At 46.3% G+C, this 19,657-nt stretch overlaps 1 protein-coding gene across 1 annotated transcript in view; it reads left to right on the top strand.

Annotated features, from left to right (window-relative positions):
• The first annotated feature begins 907 nt into the window (after positions 1-907).
• LOC120022285 (receptor-type tyrosine-protein phosphatase U-like) overlaps positions 908-19,657 on the top strand; it is a 139,766-nt gene continuing 121,016 nt past the window's right edge. The window contains exons 1-2 of the mRNA XM_038966186.1: positions 908-1,097; positions 5,909-6,180. Of these exons, the coding sequence (XP_038822114.1) occupies positions 908-1,097; positions 5,909-6,180 (462 nt within the window). The remainder of the gene's footprint in view (positions 1,098-5,908; positions 6,181-19,657) is intronic.

Raw genomic sequence — 19,657 nt, 5'->3', positions numbered from 1 at the left:
GTGGATATGAGTAGTGTCTATTGGACTGAGGATGGCAGGCAGGGTATCTTCTCTCTGCAGAAATCAATATTGATTTACTAGCCAGCCAGCCAGTCAGCCACTCACCCAGCCAGCCAGCCAGCCAGCCAGCCAGCCAGCAACCCAGCCAGCCAGCAACCCAGCCAGCCACCCACCGAGCCACCAACCACCCAGCCAGTGACCCGAAACCCTCTCCAACCCCTCCCCCTGTCTGCCAAAGCATCTCCATACTGTAACACTCCTCTCCTTCCCAGAAGCTCTCTCCTCTCTCTTTATTTCTCTCATTCCCTTCGTCTAACATGTGTGATCTACCACTTGTTTCATCTCAGTACCTTGCAGGCTTTTAGAGAATGAACGAGAGAGAGAGAGAGAGAGAGAGAGAGAGAGAGAGAGAGAGAGAGAGAGAGAGAATTCCTTAATACATTCACTGGTGCTGAGTTGAGAAAGAGAGGGGAGTCAGTAGTGTCAGCCCAAATGTTATCAGAACAGAGAGAAAGAGACAGAGTGTGTGTGTTTGTTGACAATGCTGGTATAACTACAGTATAGCCTTGCTTACAGTGACTAGCTGTGATATTTACTATGCCAGCGGAAGAGGCTGTGTCATTCGTTATATAGTATCAATATCAAGTCAATACCTTGAAGTTTAGTAATGATTGCATGTTTTTGAACCGAGTCCCAGTCGTCTGTTTGGATCCCGACCCTCACCCTGGGAATCACGTTATCTGCCAGACGGACTCTGATTGTTTGTGTACGGAAGTTAGTTGTGTGTGTGTGTGTGTGTGTGTGTGTGTGTAGCTAGAGTCTCTCTCTCTATGTCACATTCATGAGCAGCTGGTGTTGGTTAGCCCATTTCCCATTTCCACAGCATAAGCACTGTGTCACTTTGTAAATGGCAGAATCTGCATCGGTGCCTTTCGGCCCCAGTGAACACAACAAACATAGCACAGGCCTGCGACCTCAGTACCCTGCCAACCAGCGATACAGATTACACAATGCAGCAACACGCGCAAAGACAAACAGCAAGTCAAGTCTGCGAGTTCCCAATCACCACCTCTACCGCCCTTCAGAGATCATCAGAGGTGAGGGTAGCCTGAGGTTACAATATAAAACAACTAAAACACAAACAAATGAAACAGAAAAATACAAAAACAGAAAATTCCAGGCTGACCTTCTTTCTTACACACGCACACGCACACGCACACGCACACGCACACGCACACGCACACGCACACACACACACACACACACACACACACACACACACACACACACACACACACACACACACACACAATAATCAAGGCCAATTGGACTCACACCAACATCAAGATGATTCAAAATAACAGGAAGTCATTGAACTAATACTGTGAACGATGGAATTTTCTGGCTTATATGGATTGGCTGAGTTATACAAAACATTATTGATGGGAGCAAAGGCAGAAACGCTTCAGAAAAATGGTGGAGGGAGAAATATAAAAATAAAGGCAACAAACGTTGAGGCCCTCGCTATCTCACTTCCTCTCTCTCTCTCCCTTACCCTCGCTATCTCGCTTCCTCTCTCTCTCTCCCTTACCCTCGCTATCTCGCTTCCTCTCTCTCTCTCCCTTACCCTCGCTATCTCGCTTCCTCTCTCTCTCTCCCTTACCCTCGCTATCTCGCTTCCTCTCTCTCTCTCCCTTACCCTCGCTATCTCGCTTCCTCTCTCTCTCTCCCTTACCCTTGCTATCTCTTCTCCTTCTCTATCTCTCTCTCTCCCTTACCCTCCCTCTCTCTTCTCCTTCTCTATCTCTCTCTCTCTCCCTTACCCTCCTTCTCTCTTCTCCTTCTCTAACTCTCTCTCTCTCCCTTACCCTCCCTCTCTCTTCTCCTTCTCTACCTCTCTCTCTCTCCCTTACCCTCCCTCTCTCTTCTCCTTCTCTATCTCTCGCTCTCCCTTACCCTCCCTCTCTCTTCTCCTTCTCTATCTCTCTCTCTCTCCCTTACCCTCCCTCTCTATTGTCCTTCTCTATCTCTCTCTCTCTCCCTTACCCTCCCTCTCTCTTCTCCTTCTCTATCTCTCTCTCTCTCCCTTACCCTCCCTCTCTCTTCTCCTTCTCCATCTCTCTCTCTCTCCCTTATCCTCCCTCTCTCTTCTCCTTCTCTATCTCTCTCTCTCTCCCTTACCCTCTCTCTCTCTTCTCCTTCTCTATCTCTCTCTCTCTCCCTTACCCTCCCTCTCTCTTCTCCTTCTCTATCTCTCTCTCTCTCCCTTACCCTCCCTCTCTCTTCTCCTTCTCTATCTCTCTCTCTCTCCCTTACCCTCCCTCTCTCTTCTCCTTCTCTATCTCTCTCTCTCCCTTATCCTCCCTCTCTCTTCTCCTTCTCTATCTCTCTCTCTCCCTTACCCTCCCTCCCTCTCTCTTCTCCTTCTCTCTTTTCTCTCTCTCTCTCTTTTTCTTCTCTCTCTTCTATATCTCTTTCTTTCCCTTCCTACCTCTCCCACCCCCTCTTTCTTCCTCATCTCTATCACTCTCTCTCTCTTTTCCTTCTCTCCCTTCTATATCCCTTTCTCTCCCTTCCTGCCTCTCCCTCCTCCTCCCCTTCCTCCTGGTGTGTGTGTGATAAAAGCAGTGACACTTGTGACTCTGGGTCCCATCCTACGCTATATCTGACGTTCTGATAGGAAGTGCAGGGATTCGTGGCTGTGCGCTAATCTCTTAATGTATGTTCCCTTGTGTGTGTGTGTGGGTGTGTGTGTATGTGTTATGTGATTGTATGTGTGTGTATTCCCTCATCCTTGGCAGGGCTAGCCAGGGTCCCAGAGGAAATAGATGGAGCCTTATCTGCCTTTATGGATTTATATTTTTAACCCAAGTTAGTTATGTTTCTGTGTGTGTTTGCCTCTCAATGTGTGTGCGCTTGCCTCTATGTGTCTGTATGTGTGTCTTGCTCCTCAAGGATGGACACGGAAGGTTATCAGAAGGCATTTATTTAATAGAAATGTTATCAATGACGTGCTAATTGAGGCATTAATCAAATTAACTGACTCAAGCAAGCTCAGGTGAATTATGACCATTTGGTATGTTTAGCAGAAATGAACCCATGTCTTTACACTCACCTTGAGCTTTAACACTCTCTGAAAGAGATGTCCCAGACAGTTCATCATAGTAGCTCTTGATGAAAAATAATATGATTCCGTGATTTGTTTGTTTGTCGCTTACAGACTCCATCTTAGGAAGTCCCTCATTTGTCAGTTGAGTTTCATCTGATAACGGATGGATTTCCTAATATGGATGCCGTAGTCCTTTCCTAAGTCACCACTAGGTGGCTTTCAACAGTGAGATAGAGGTATAGCTGCCTCAGTCAGTGTAATAATGTAATGCATAGATAGATAGACTCGAATGCATCTTAATTTGATTTCCATACTGGCTCCAAGGCCTATCAGAATTAGTTAGACATATTTTAATCTTCAATTGTTCTCTAAATCTCTCTTCCACCACTGTTCAACAACTAGAATCTTCCTGTTTTCAGAGTAATAATTTTATGAGATTGTGTTGCAGTTTGTAAACAAGACAATGCGTTAACATTGCTATGGCAGGGTCAATTAAATTCCAGCTAATATCTTTGTTGTCTAACTTTTGGTCATAGCACTCATCTCATACCCTCCCCATAGCAGATCTCCCTCTCGCACACATAGGCATGTTACCTCGTCTCAAATCTCAAACAGGGAAGGGAGAGGTAGTTCAGTGTTGTGCTGATCTAGCGAGAAAAGCAATTTAGCCTCCTGGCCCCACGAGCTTTCAGGAGTCTCCACACATCAGAGGCATGGTGGCAGTGAGGGCCCAGGGGCCAGTACAGGCCAAGTCAATGCCTGCCCTGGTCCAGCTCTGGATGTTGGTGAGACTCTAAGGAAAGCAAGGGGAAGATCAATGTTTTCTGAGAATGCTGCCTGCGAGTTCCCCTGAGAAAGAGAAGCTGCTAGTAGGAATTTACTGAAAGCTTGACAGTTCTGTCCAGGCTGGGTTCAGGGTCGGGGTCAGGGAAGAGAGGATAGGAGAGGATGAGAAAAGAGACCGGAGGGATGTTTTGTCCAGACGGATCAGGAAAGAGAGAGGAAAGGGATGTAGGGATGTTTTGGACAGTAGAGCGGATTCAAGGTTTTGAGACAGTAAGAGGTTTTTTAACACTGAGCAGCCCTGTGCTGTGACCTGGCTGATGTAGGTCATGGTTGGTTTGGGGAATCAAAACTTTTGATGCGAAGGACTCTGAACTTTCTTACTTTTCTTCCTTGTTCTGACTGTGACTCCTCCCCTTTGGATGAGCAAGCAAAGCAAACTGACAAGACCAGGGTTTCATTGAACCAGCACCAGCTTTTGTCTGTGTTACCTTCTATTGGGTGTGTTTTTCTTCTCTGATATGGGCAAGTAGGGTTGCAAAATTCCCAGGTTTTTCAGAAATCCTGGATGGAAGATTCCCAGAATCAGGAGGAAATAAGCAGGAAATCCTGAATCCTTCAACCAGGATTTCTGGAAAACTATTTCATTTTGGGAAAGTTACTGGAATTGTGCAACCCGAGAGCAAGGTGATGAGGAAATGCAATGAGGAAAGGCAGCCTGTCTGAAAGGCATGTTGAGGTCACAGTGTTGAAGCTATAAAGACAGGTCACATGCTGTACCTCCTCCCTATGAAGGCAGCCAGCGCCAGGCTGAGGCCAGGGACAGAGAGATAAGGTCCCCAAGGAGCTCTAGTATCTTAATCACTCTACCTGCCAAGGAGAGAGGGAGAAGGAGAGAGGGAAAAGGAGGAGGAGAAAGGAGGGAGGGGAGCTCTCACTCCGCGGGATTTGGACCTGAGCCCATCGCACTTTGTGTTTGTGTGTGTGTGTGTGTGTGTGCGTGTGTGCGTGTGTGCGTGTGTGTGTGCACATGTGTGCGTGTGTGCGTGCATACTCTCTGGTGTTCAAAGTATTCCCTAGGTTGCCATTGCAGCCTAATAACAGTGTCAGTGTGATTAATGGTAGTTGGAGTGAAACGGCACTGAGTCCCTGATTACACACTCATTCAACTACATTACCCAACCTGCCCTGCCCTTCCATAGGGAATACACTACAGCCGTGTCTTTAAAGCACTTAGAAGATTCCTTCGGGAACAGGATCCAATACTGTGACACAGTGATCATTTTTAGAAGATTAGAAAGGTTTAGAAGGGTTAGAATAATACTCTGTTGTGATTCCCTCATGAACACTGTCCCCAATCTGGTGTGATCAACATGGACATCTCCCTATCACTCGTTCTCTTTTTCTTTTAGTCATTCTCTTTCTGTTGATATCTCTCTCTCACTCTCTCTCCTCCATTGCGGTGTGTGGACAGCTGTAAAGGCAAATATCTGTCTTTGTTTGTCAGGTTGTCTGTTTGACACCCGTGTGATGGCCAGGCAACAGGCTACAGCCCCGCTGTCTGTCCACCACACATAGCTTTGAACAGGGGACATCTGAGGCCTTATGGCAGACAAAGAAGCCCTTAGAGGGCCAGAGAGAGGAAGAGAGAAGTAAAGAGAGGTAGGGACTAGAGCAGGCTGCTGGGGGAGGACTGCTCATAATAATGTCTGGAATGGTTTCAAAGGATGTGTTTGATGTATTCAATACCATTACATTTATTCCGTTCCATCCATTATTATGAGCCCGTACTCTCCAATTAAGGTGCTTACCGGCCGCCTGTGGTAGAGACGGAGGTAGAGCAGAGAAAGGTAGAGGGTTGAATCCTAACTTGGTATGTATGCTCAGGCTTTACCTCAACTCAGACTATTGCTCAAATCATGAAGGAGATTTCCCTAAAGTCACGTCTCTGTTGACAGGAATTGTGTTATAATCATCTGACCCGGTCTCCTCCCTCCTCTCCCTCCTCTCCCCTAGGCTCGTTCATGATGGTGAACTCGTCCCAGCATGCCGCGGGGCAGCGGGCCCACCTCCTCCTCCATTCGCTGAGTGAGAACGACACGCACTGCATCCAGTTCAGCTACTTCCTGTACAGCCGCGACGGCCACTCCCCCGGGGACCTGCAGCTCTACATCCGGGTCAACGGGGGGCTGTGGGGCAGTGCCGTGTGGAACGTCTCCGGGTCACATGGACGCCAGTGGCACCAGGTGGAGCTAGCCGTCAGCACATTCTGGCCCAGCGAATACCAGGTGAGCGCTAACAATACATCTGCTGTGTTAACACATACAGTATAGTAATTATATTTCTAATGCTACGCCGTTAGCACCTTCCAGGCCCAGCAAATACCAGGGGAGAGACAATGCTGTGCTAATGCTACATTGACAGTAATATGGCTCTATAACCAGGTGAGGGTTAGGGTGAGTGGCACCCGGTGGAGCTAGGGGATTCCAGATTTTCATATCGTCATACCGTCCTTCTCTCACCCCGGGATTTATGGTATTACCGGTTTAGTACACAAGGGGGTGCAACAAAAAAAAGCGCATTGGGTGTTGATTACCAGAATGCTAACAAAATGAGCACAGGTAATAGCAAATTTCCATGGAGGATGTTAGCTAAATATGCTAACGAGTGCAAACGAAAATAAATGAATTGTAAAGACAGGCAATCCAGCTCATAAAGTTTTACATACAGTACCAGTCAAAAGTTTGGACACACCTACTCATTCCAGTGATTTCTTTATTTTTACTATTTTCTACATTTTAGAATAATAGTGAAGACATCAAAACTATGAAATAACACATACGGAATCATGTAGTAACCAAAAAAGTGTTAAACAAATCTAAATATATTTTATATATGAGATTCTTCAAAGTAGCCACCCTTTGCCTTGATGACAGCCTTGCACACTCTTGGCATTCTCTCAACCAGCTTCATGAGGTAGTCACCTGGAATGCATTTCAATTAAGAGGTGTGCCTCGTTAAAAGTTCATTTGTGGAATTTCTTTCCATATTGAATTTGAGCCAATCAGTTGTGACCCGTTTTAGGAAACTAGGCATATGTCACGGTCACTACTTCACAGGCTAACCGTGAGAACGTAAACTTAAAAAAATAATCTAAATGCGTTTTTGGGCAGAAATGCCTTCTCGAACATACAAACGTGTATGCCATCTGTAAATATGAATAACACTGTTAAATTACGAGCCTAGTTGGTTTAGCCAAAGAAAAAGGGAGCAACCTTCCCGGTAGCCATGATTGGCTGAAATAATGAGTGGGCTGGACATGTCGAGAGATGAGTTTGGATTGGTCTGCCATATACTGTAGCATGCTTCTGTCTATTTGAGCTGGTCAGTATGTCTAGATCATCCTGTCTAACGCAGCTTTACATTTTTTTTTATTGTGTATTAAAACTGCATAAGTGTTGCTCTCCACTTTCTGGAGGACTGAGTTTTGAAATCAGTGGTATCGGATTACATCTTCACACTAAGGGCAACCATGGCATCCGACAGGAGACACGTCCAACCAAGAATGATGTACATGGGTAAGATAGTCTGGCTAGCTACATTATCAGATATGACATATTTCAAATTTTGACAGAAAGAGCCATTTACTTGGCTAGCTATAGCCTAATGTTAGCTAGCTAACATTGATCCTGGTTGGTTAGCTACCTGCAGATTCATGCAGGGTAGTAACGTCATGTGTTGTATTTATGGTTCATTGTTTACCTAGCTAGCTAGCTACATGTCTTAACAAAGTCTCCACTATGCAAGTAACCATTTCGGGTGAGTTCGTAAATTCAGTCTGTCCATCTACTCCGATTTCAGAGCACTCTCGTCTGAATGTGCCAGAGAGCGCAGAATAACTGATGAATTTACAAACGCTCAACACCCGTTGAATATGGCCGGTGCCAGTAAACGTCAGTAAACTCAGCGGCCAGCGCGTCCTCTGTGCGCTCTGAACACGAAACGCTCTGAATTTACAAATGGACAATCTGACAGCACAGTTGCAGTCACCAACACTCTGGATAACATAATAGCCTAACCAGCTCTGCTAGGGTAATGTTCTGTGAGCTGTTCTCTCTCTCACTTAGATGTCTGGAAGTAGCTAGCAAATTAGCTTGGGTGCTATGATGAAACTGGTTCTCATGAGGACCGCCACAGGAAAAGAAGACCCAAAGTTACCTCTGCTGCAGAGGATAAGTTCATTAGAGTTACCAGCCTCAGAAATTGCAGCCCAAATATTGGCTTCACAGAGTTCAAGTAAGACACACCTCAAGGAGACTGCGTGAATCAGGCCTTCATGGTCCAATTTCTGCAAAGAAACAACTACTAAAGGACAGAAATATTAAGAAGAGACTTGCTTGATCCAAGAAACATGAGCAATGAACATTAGACCGGTGGAAATCTGTCCTTTGCTCTGATGAGTCCAAATTAGATTTTCGGTTCCAACCGCCGCGTCTTTGTGAGACGCAGAGTAGGTGAATGGATGATCTTTGCATGTGTGGTTCCCACATGAAGCATGGAGGAGGAGGTGTGATGGTGTTGGGGTGCTTTGCTGGTGATACTGTCTGTGATTTATTCAGAATTCAAGGCACACTGGTCATTTTGGATGTTTTTCTAAAAATCAAAAAAAAAAAAGACTAAGTCCAGCTTTCGCTCCACAGACTAGTATATGGCAAGTTAAACTTAGGGAATTCTGTGTTTTTTTACACAGGAACAAAATATGCATCTTACAGTTTTTAACAATCACTTTGGCACTAATTTCAGAACCTTGTGGTCATTTTTCAAAACTCTAGACACAAAACGGTCATCACTTGTAACTGTAACGGCTTTCTTCTGTGGACGAAGGAGAGGACCAAAGCGCAGCGTGGTTAGTGTTCATCATGTTTAATTAAAGACGATAAACGTGAACACTACAAAATACAAAACAAAATAAATGTGAAAAAACCGAAACAGTCCTATCTGGTGCATAGACACAAAGACAGAAGACAACCACCCACAAAACCCAACACAAAACAGGCTACCTAAATATGGCTCCCAATCAGAGACAAACGACTAACACCTGCCTCTGATTGGGAACCATATCAGGCCAAACACAGAAACAGGAAAACTAGACACACAACATAGAAATGCCCACTCAGCTCTCGTCCTGACCAACACTAAAACAAAGAAAACACAAAAGAACTATGGTCAGAACGTGACAGTAACACTGGCTGTCCAATGTTCAAAACATTGCATTGTGCTTTCATATCTTTAAATAATTCTTGCACTTGCAGAATCATTGGTTCAAATAACAAATGTATCATTAAATACCATAGGAACATTCATTTAGATCACCCACACACAAGATACCGATAGTTTCACTGTGTAGTTGTTCGTACAATCATTAAATATTGTAGTACAAAATATGTGATACATGTTTCATTATGCTACTACACGTAAATACATCACTGTAAAAGGACTAGTAGAGAGAATACTACAGACACAGTGGAATCATTGAACAAAATAGAACATTTATTGATGAAATACAATAAAATCACAACATAGGTTTCTTTGAATCAAATCAAAAATAATTAGCTACAAAAAAGAAAAACCAGTTAACCTGTTTGGCGTGCAAGCCCGACGTCGGTACACTTATGACAACAGCCAGCTCAAAGTGCAGGGCGCGAAATTCAAAAGATATTTTTTTTAAATATTTAACTTTCACACATTAACAAGTCCAAGACACCAGATGAAAGGTACACATCTTGTGAATCAAGCCAACATGTCCGATTTTTAAAATGTTTTACAGGGAAGACACAATATGTAAATCTATTAGCTAACCACGTTAGCAAAAGACACCACTATTCTTACTCCATCAGTTTTTTACTCCATCAGTAGCTATCACAAATTCGACCAAATAAAGATATAAATAGCCACTAACCAAGAAACAACTTCATCAGATGACAGTCTGATAACATATTTATTGTATAGCATATGTTTTGTTCGAAAAATTTGCATATTTCAGGTATAAATCATAGTTTACATTTCAGCTACAATCAGAAATTGCACCGAAAGCAGCCATAATATTTACAGACACCAACGTCAAATACCTAATTACTCATCATAAAACATTTCTGAAAAATACATAGTGTACAGCAATTGAAAGACAGGCATCTTGTGATTCCAGACAATATTTCCGATTTATTAAATGTTTTACAGCGAAAACAAAATGTAGCGTTATATTAGCGTAGCCACAATAGCCAGAAACACTTGGGCGCCCACGACCAGTTCACATGCACGACAGATATTAGAAATAGCATCATAAAATGTGTAACGGTGGTCCTCCTCCTCTTCAACCGAAAAGGAGGAGTAGTGAGGGAACCAAGGCGCAGCGGGTTGTGAACACATAATTTATTTAAAGACAAGACGAAAAAACACGAACTTCACTATAACTAACAAAACAACAAACGGAGTAGACAGACCTGGACGACGAACTTACATTAAACACGAAGAACGCACGAACAGGGAAAAATAGACTACACAAAATGACGATGTACAAAACAAACCGAACAATCCCGTATGGTGCGACAAACACTGACACAGGAGACAACCACCCACAACGAACACTGTGAAACAACCTACCTAAATATGACTCTCAATTAGAGGAACGCCAAACACCTGCCTCTAATTAAGAGCCATACCAGGCAACCCTTAAACCAACATAGAAACAGAAAACATAGAATGCCCACCCAAACTCACGTCCTGACCAACTAACACATACAACAAACTAACAGAAATAGGTCAGGAACGTGACATAACCCCCCCCTTAAGGTGCGAACTCCGGGCGCACCAGCACAAAGTCTAGGGGAGGGTCTGGGTGGGCATCTGACCACGGTGGTGGCTCAGGCTCAGGGCGAGGTCCCCACCCCACCATAGTCAATCCCAGCTTACATCTCCCCCTACAAATGACCACCCTCATATTACACCCACTTAATCTTTTGGGTAACATCGAGACAAGGGGCAGCACCGGGATAGAGGGATAGCTCAGGACAGAGGGATAGCTCAGGACATAGGGATAGCTCAGGATAGAGAGGTAGCTCAGGATAGAGAGGTAGCTCAGGATAGAGGGGCAACTCCGGACAGAGAGACAGCTCTGGACTGAGGGGCAGTTCTGGACAAATAGCCGCTCTGGGCTGAGGGACAGCTCATGACTGGCTGACGGCTCTGGACGCTCATGGCTGGCTGACGGCTCTGGACGCTCATGGCTGGCTGACGGCTCTGGACGCTCATGGCTGGCTGACGGCTCTGGACGCTCATGGCTGGCTGACGGCTCTGGACGCTCATGGCTGGCTGACGGCTCTGGACGCTCATGGCTGACTGACGGCTCTGGACGCTCATGGCTCACTGACGGCTCTGGCAGATCCTGTCTGGTTGGCGGCTCTGGCAGATCCTGTCTGGTTGGCGGCTCTGGCAGATCCTGTCTGGTTGGCGGCTCTGGCAGATCCTGTCTGGTTGGCGGCCCTGGCAGATCCTGTCTGGTTGGCGGCTCTGGCAGATCCTGTCTGGTTGGCGGCTCTGGCAGATCCTGACTGACGAATGGCTCTAGCGGCTCCTGACTGACTAACGGCTCTGACGGCTCGGGACAGACGGGCGGCTCTAATGGCTCGGGACAGACGGATGGCTCAGACGGCGCTGGGGAGACGGATGGCTCAGATGGCGCTGGGGAGACGGATGGCTCAGATGGCGCTGAGGAGACGGATGGCTCAGATGGCGCTGCAGAGACGGATGGCTCAGATGGCGCTGCGGAGACGGATGGCTCAGACTGATCCTGTCTGGCGGAAGGCTTTGGCTGCTCCTGTCTGGCGGAAGGCTCTGTAGGCTCATGGCAGACGGGCAGTTCATGCGGTGCTTGGCAGACGGACAGTTCAGGCGCCGTTGGGCAGACGGCAGACTCTGGCCGGCTGAGACGCACTGTAGGCCTGGTGCGTGGTGCCGGAACTGGAGGCACCGGACTGGAGACACGCACTTCAAGCCTAGTGCGGGGAGCAGGGACAGGGCACACTGGACTCTCAAAGCCTACTATATGCCTGGTGCGTGGTACCGGCACTGGTGGCACCGGGCTGAGTGCACGCACATCAGGACGAGTACGGGGAGAAGGAACAGTGTGTACAGGGCTCTGGAGACGCACAGGTGGCTTAGTGCGTGGTGCCGGAACTGGAGGCACCGGACTGGAGGCACGCACCATAGAGAGAGTGCGTGGAGGAGGAACAGGGCTCTGGAAACGCACTGGAAGCCTGGTGCGTGGTGTAGGCACTGGTGGTACTGGGCTGGGGCGGGGAGGTAGCGCCGGAAATACCGGACCGTGCAGGCGTATTGGCTCCCTTGAGCACTGAGCCTGCCCAACCTTACCTGGCTGAATGCTCCCCGTCGCCCGACCAGTGCGGGGAGGTGGAATAACCCGCACCGGGCTATGTAGGCGAACCGGGGACACCATGCGTAAGGCTGGTGCCATGTAAGCCGGCCCAAGGAGACGTACTGGTGGCCAGATATGTAGAGCCGGCTTCATGGCGCTTGGCTCAATGCTCCATCTAGCCCTACCAGTGCGGGGAGGTGGAATAACCCGCACTGGGCTATGCACACGTACAGGAGACACCGTGCGCTCTACTGCGTAACACGGTGTCTGCCCGTACTCCCGCTCTCCACGGTTAGCCTGGTAAGTGGGCGCAGGTCTCCTACCTGCCCTTGGCCCACTACCTCTTAGCCCCCCCCCATGAAATTTTTGGGTAGTACTCACGGGCTTTTCGGGCTTCCGTGCAAGACGCGTCCCCTCATAACGCCGGTTCCCTTCTCCGATTGCCTCTGCTCTCCTCAGTGCCTCCAGCTGTTCCCATGGGAGGCGATCCCTTCCAGCCAGGATCTCCTCCCATGTGTAGCAACCTTTAACGTCCAAAACATCGTCCCAAGTCCATTCCTCCTTCTTGCGCTGTCCCTTCCTCTGATTACACCGCTGCTTGATTCTGGATTGGTGGGTGGTTCTGTAACGGTGGTCCTCCTCCTCTTCAACCGAAAAGGAGGAGTAGTGAGGGAACCAAGGCGCAGCGGGTTGTGAACACATAATTTATTTAAAGACAAGACGAAAAAACACGAACTTCACTATAACTAACAAAACAACAAACGGAGTAGACAGACCTGGACGACGAACTTACATTAAACACGAAGAACGCACGAACAGGGAAAAATAGACTACACAAAATGACGATGTACAAAACAAACCGAACAGTCCCGTATGGTGCGACAAACACTGACACAGGAGACAACCACCCACAACGAACACTGTGAAACAACCTACCTAAATATGACTCTCAATTAGAGGAACGCCAAACACCTGCCTCTAATTAAGAGCCATACCAGGCAACCCTTAAACCAACATAGAAACAGAAAACATAGAATGCCCACCCAAACTCACGTCCTGACCAACTAACACATACAACAAACTAACAGAAATAGGTCAGGAACGTGACAAAATGTTTCTTACTTTTGGTGATCTTCCGTCAGAATGTTGAACAAGGTGTCCTTTGTCCAGAACAGTCGTTGTTTTGATCTGGAACGGCAAATATCCCTCTTCATTTAACATGGGCACTTGCCAAGTGGCACGGATCACTCCAACGTCAACAAAGTCAGAGAACGGAACACGGCAAAACTCCCGAAAAATTTTCAATAATCTGATTAAACTATATTGAAAAAACATACGTTACGATGATATGGTCACATGTATCAAATAAAATCTAAGACGGAGATGTTAGTCATCCATAACGAGAGCAAAACAGAAGGCAAATCAATGTCCTCTTTCGCGCGCTCCAGAAACAGGAAATGGACGGTCACGTCAAACAAAGAGCTTTAATTCCACCTCAGACCAAGATAAACATGAAATTTTTTCTCTCACCGCCTCTTGACAACCAGGGGAAGGTGTATGAAGTGTATGTAGACTCTTACGTATCACGCCCATGTATAGGCATGAAGTTGAACAGAGCATCGATTTCTGACATTCCACTTCCTGGTCAGGAAGTGTGCTGCAGAATGACTTCTGTTTCACTCAGAGAAATAATTCAAACGGTTTTAGAAACTAGAGAGTGTTTTCTATCCAATAGTAATAATAATATGCATATTGTACGAGCAAGAATTGAGTACGAGGCCGTTTGAAATGGGCACGATTTAACTGGCTACTCAATACTGCCCCTTGCAGCCATAAGTTAAAGGTCAACTGCAGTGTTCCTCACCTGGCTTACTGTAAAAAGCAAAACAAAAGATTGATTACTGTACTTCTATATTTCCATCAACCCTGTCTTGTGGATTGGGCCACAGGTTCTCCTCCACATCACAATGGATGTTTTCATTAGCTAAACATCTTGGGAAGAATCTTCAGGCATGGCGAATCATATACCTTCCACCTCCATGTGCAGAAAAACTCCTCAATCGGTTTAAGGAAATAAGAGTATGGGGGTAAGCACAGGGTGGTAAATTGTGGATGGGCCTGAAACCATGCTTGCATCATTTGAGCATGGTGGAACCTGACATTATCCCACACAATGACATAGGTCATGCCATCAGCTCTACAGACCTGATTTAGCTCATCAAGGACAGTTACATTCGAACAGCGAATCATGTGGCTGCCTGCAACTCAATATATAGAGTATATGGAGTAGAGAGGTTTAGATGTTGTTCGACCAAACATTAGAACGGGCAAGATGTGTAATCTAAGCAACTTTGACCCTGGTATGATTGTTGATGCCACACATGGTATTTCCAGCATCTCAGAAACAGCTGACGCACTACAGTCTCTAGAGTTTACAGAGAATGATGCGATAAACAAAACACATTCAGTGAGCGGCAGTTCAGTGGGCAAAACACCTTGTTAATGAGAGAGGTCAGAGGAGAATGTCCAGACTCATTCAAGCAAACAGAAAGGCCACAAATGCTCAAATAACAGCTGTTTAAAACAGTGGTGTGCAGAAGGGCGTCTCTTAACGTACAACACCATGAATAATTCAGGCTGTTGTGGAGGCAAAAGGGGGTCCTACCCAGTACTAGATAGGTGTACCTAAATAAGTGGCCGGTGAGTGTACAGTAATGTCAAATCTGAAAACATGGTCTGGAAAAGTGGTACATGGGACCATAGAAACAGTGTCTGATAAAGAATGATGATGAAATATTACAGCCATAGATAATGTAGTCCAATTGGTTCATATACCACGGTAATTGCTGTCAATGTGTGTGTAATGAAGTGTAATGAAGTGTAACCAGTGTAATGAAACAGCAGGGAGCAGGTCTCGAACCCTCAACCTTCTAGCCCGAGGTCCGGCGCGCTATCGACTGTGCCGCAAAAGCATGCTCGAACGGCAGCGTCGATATCCGTGCTTATAAACCCAGGGTCGTTACACTACTCCCGCCTTTCAAAGCGCGTCCTCGCGCTAGCTTGCGACTCTACGTCTTACAGGAACGCGCTCACCGGCCAAGCACACGCACTGTCGTGGATGCAAAGTCCGATCACTTCTGACACCAGTGTAATGAAACATTATCCTGAAACTTTCATGACCTAAACATGGAATATTGTTTGTCAGTTTCCATAAAACTATGCATTAAGAGTAATGCAACAGTTACTTATCAATTTGAGCAGTTGTATCAATTGATAGTTAGATCATTGTAATGAAATGAATAGACAGTCATCTCAGATGTAATGTGTGAATTGTATTTTGAAATGGTAATACTTTGATGTTAAGTTGTGTCATTTTGAACAGGTGATTTTAGTTCAATGAACAAATGATCTTAGCTTTATGTGTATTGTATCCAAGCAATTGGAAAAAGTGTTAGAGTTTTTAAAAATTAGCATTTTGATCATTGGTTGTGAGTTTTGTGTCTAGAGTTTTGAAAAATGACATCAAGGTTCTGAAATGAGTGCCAAAGTGATTGTAAAAAACTGTATAAGAAATATCTTGCTGCATTTTGTAAACACAGATGAATAATGCTTCTTATTGTAATTTCTGCCGGCATCAGACTAATTTCGTGTTTCAGTTGCACTTCTAAACTCAGATGAGAATTCACAGGCATTCTATCAGCAGACAGCACTCTGACTGATGTGAAGCTACTTTCTCGCTGTAGCCCGCCTATTTTTCTCCAGTAAAATGCAAGATTAACTTTAAGCAAAACATTAGGACATGTAGCTGGCCTCATTCTTTCTATGCTATGCTTAAACATTAGAAATATGAATGCCATGGATCGTTTATTTTTAAAAAGGCCTTGGTTTTTCATTGTAAGCTCATTTACTTGTGTGGCTGCAAGCCAAATAGCTTTGCGCTTCTGTTGTCATCTGATGAAAATGAATCTATTTTCTGCCAAATGTGTTGCACCAATGTATTTTCTGTGAAGGAAAACTATAGTTGCACGTCTGCCTTGATCAACATCATCGGCAAAGATGTTGTTTGGCGTTAACTGCCTTGCTCAAGGGCAGAATGGCAGATTTTTCTACCTTGCTGGCTCGGGATTTGACCAGCAACCTATCAGTTACTGACCCAATGCTCTTATTCCCTAGGTTATCTGGTTGATTGGTTGGTTGATTGATTAAGAACAGAACATTGGCTTTTAGAGCCGTCACACATAGAGTATGTTCTATACTGCAGCTGAGAAACTACGCCAGAGACCAGCCGCTAGTGGGCCACCACATGCTTGCTAGCTGGGAAACATCATGTCCTTGATTAGTTTCATCTGTTGTGCTTGTGCTGCTGGAATAGAATAAATATGTGCAAACTACCAGTTTGTCCCAGAGGAGCGGGTACTGCTGCACTCTGTCATCGTGACAACATGGGAATATAAATGTGGTATAGTAGTGTATTTGTCGTATATTTACCTGTATGACTTAATGTCCCCCAGTGCAGCAGAGTAATCAATATCTCTTTGTTCTGCCCTGTGTTTAGTTGATGGTGTTGTTATGGCTATTGTGTGTGTGTGTGTGTGTGTGTGTGTGTGTGTGTGTGTGTGTGTGTGTGTGTGTGTGTGTGTGTGTGTGTGTGTGTGTGTGTGTGTGTGTGTGTGTGTGTGTGTGTGTGTGTGTGGTGGGCTATATGGAAGCAGCCTCATTAAATCCTATGATTTATACCTCTAGCCGTCTCTCGTTTGCCCTCCTCCAAAACGCCCTTTAACGAGAAGCCAACAGCTGTGTGTGTGTGTGTGTGTGTGTGTGTGTGTGTGTGTGTGTGTGTGTGTGTGTGTGTGTGTGTGTGTGTGTGTGTGTGTGTGTGTGTGTGTGTGTGTGCCTGTGTGTGTGTGTGCCTGTGCCTGTGCCTGTGTGTCAATGGCAGCAGTAAAGGATTGTGGGGGTGAGTGTGGGTTGGCTGAACAGTCAATTGACCTCAATTCCATGTGACCCTCAGTAGAGGAGTGTTTTCCTCCATAACCTTGGTCTCCTCTCAGAGCTCCAAGCCTGGTCTCAGACACATATCAATAAATCAACACATCCTTAATGAGATTAGGCCCCGGTGTGGATCAATGCTGTGCGTTATGTGGTAGTATCCTCAGCTCTGCTGTCCTAGGCCTCGCCAACAACACAACCCCAAAGTGATTAAGAGTTAATGATTTTCTTCCTCTCTTCTGCAACATCAAAAGGTTCTCTTACCATCACTACAGTCTCCCACGTTTTTCTCACGGTGGAAGGGGATATGGGATTTGGGGGCGTTGGTATAATATCCAATCAGACCAAGCCTTGCCTGGGCTGGAGGTTTGGTGAAAGTAGAACTGTGTTTGTTGAGTCTGTCTGAAAACAGCGGTTAACACCCGGATAATATGTGTGTACGCTGAAGCAGCCTGGGTGTGGTGTGTTATATAAGTGGAAATGAAGACCTGTGGGTGGGTGTGACGTCTTAAGTCTCCCCCCGGGTACGCAGACAGACGCGGGACAGACTGCCTTGTTGGTCCCATAGAGCTGTACGAGGTTCTGCTGCAGGTAATGAGGCAGGTAAAAGACAGAGAGGATGACTGGTGCAGGGTTTTAATCCTGCCCTGCAGGGATGTGTCTCTCACTGCACTGTGAAGAGGGGGACAGAACAGAATAGAATAGAACACAGCCTGGGGCGGGGCACACTGCCTGCCTGCCTCTCAATGCCTCCCATTTGCTCTCCCCCTTTCCCCCTCTCCTCTCCCTTTCTGTCCTCTAGTACTCTCCCCCTCTCTGCCATGATCTATCTTCTACTCTTTCCCCCTCTGCCCTCCTTTCCCTTTCTCTCTCTCTCTCTGTCACGGCTCAAAGTGCTAGTGAAGGCCCCAGAGGGCCCACTCATCCAATCCCACAGATAAGGATCACTGTCCCGCAGTCCCAGCCAACAGATCGGCCCCACGGGACCCTGACCAACAGCCAGGAACAGACAGACAGTGAAGAGAGAATAAAGAGCAGAGAGAGAAGAAAAGAGAACGGGACTGCTTCACAGGGCTTTAAAAGAGAGAAGGGGAGAGCAAGAGAGAGAGAGAGAGAGAGAGAGAGGGGGACAGAGAGATGGGGAGTGGGAGTGAGAGGGAGGGTGTTGAGATGGAGATTAGGTATCACTGAGAGGCCCCCAGGGGCCAGAAGGACACAGACTGGAGGAGAGAGATAGGCTACGTGCTCTGTAGCTGGAGATTGATCAGAGACTGAGCTTGCTATAGCCCCCCACAGGGATCACAAAGAAGATAGCAGTCATTGAAGTGCTATTACCATTGATTGTTTCTGCCTCAAGTAATAGTAGACTATTCAGATGTGTCTTGTTGACTAGAGTGTAGGTGGGAATCTTGTTACTTTGGTATCAACAATGACGAGACAGCCTACAGGGTGGAGGTGAGGGCCCTGGTGGTGTGGTGCCAGGAAAATAAACTCTCCCTCAACGTCAACAAAACGAAGGAGCTGATCGTGGACTTCAGGAGTCAGCAGAGGGAGCACACCCCTTATCACATCGATGGGACTACAGTGGAGAAGGTGGAAAGCTTCAAGTTCCTCGGTGTACCCATCACAGACAATCTGAAATGGTCCACCCTCACAGACAGTGTGTTGAAGAAGGCGCAACAGCGCCTCTTCAACCTCAGGAGGCTGAATAAATTTGTCTCAAACCTTTACAGATGCACAATTGAGAGCATCCTGTCAGGCTGTATCACCGCCTGGTATGGCAACTGCACCGCCCACAACCGCAGGGCTGTCAAGAGGGTGGTGCGGTCACCGGGGTCACACTGCCTGCCCTCCAGGACACCTACGGCACCCGATGTCACAGGAAGGCCAAAAATATCATCAAGGATATTAACCACCCAAGCCACTGCCTGTTCACCCCGCTATCATCCAGAATGCGAGGTCAGTACAGGTGCATTAAAGCTGGGACAGAGAGACTGAAAGACAGCTTCTATCTCAAGGCCATCAGACTGTTAAATAGACATCACTAACCGGCTACCAGCTGGTTACTCAACCCTGCACCTTAGAGGCTGCTGCCCTGGAATCACATGGAATCCCTGGTCACTTTAATAATGGAACACTAGTCACTTTAAAAATGGTTTACTTTATTTATTAATTCCATTATTTTACTTTTAGATTTGTGTGCATTGTTGGAAAGTGTTAGATACTACTACGCTGTTGGAGCTAGGAACACAAGCATTTCGCTACACCCGCAATAACATCTGCTAAATATTTGTATGTGACCAATCAACTTTGATTTGATTTGATCAGTGGCAGGTGAACTGTCC

This window comes from Salvelinus namaycush, chromosome 27 (assembly GCF_016432855.1).
Source record: "Salvelinus namaycush isolate Seneca chromosome 27, SaNama_1.0, whole genome shotgun sequence".
Classification (NCBI taxonomy): Eukaryota; Metazoa; Chordata; class Actinopteri; order Salmoniformes; family Salmonidae; genus Salvelinus; species Salvelinus namaycush.
This window is presented reverse-complemented; position numbering and strand designations above follow the sequence as displayed.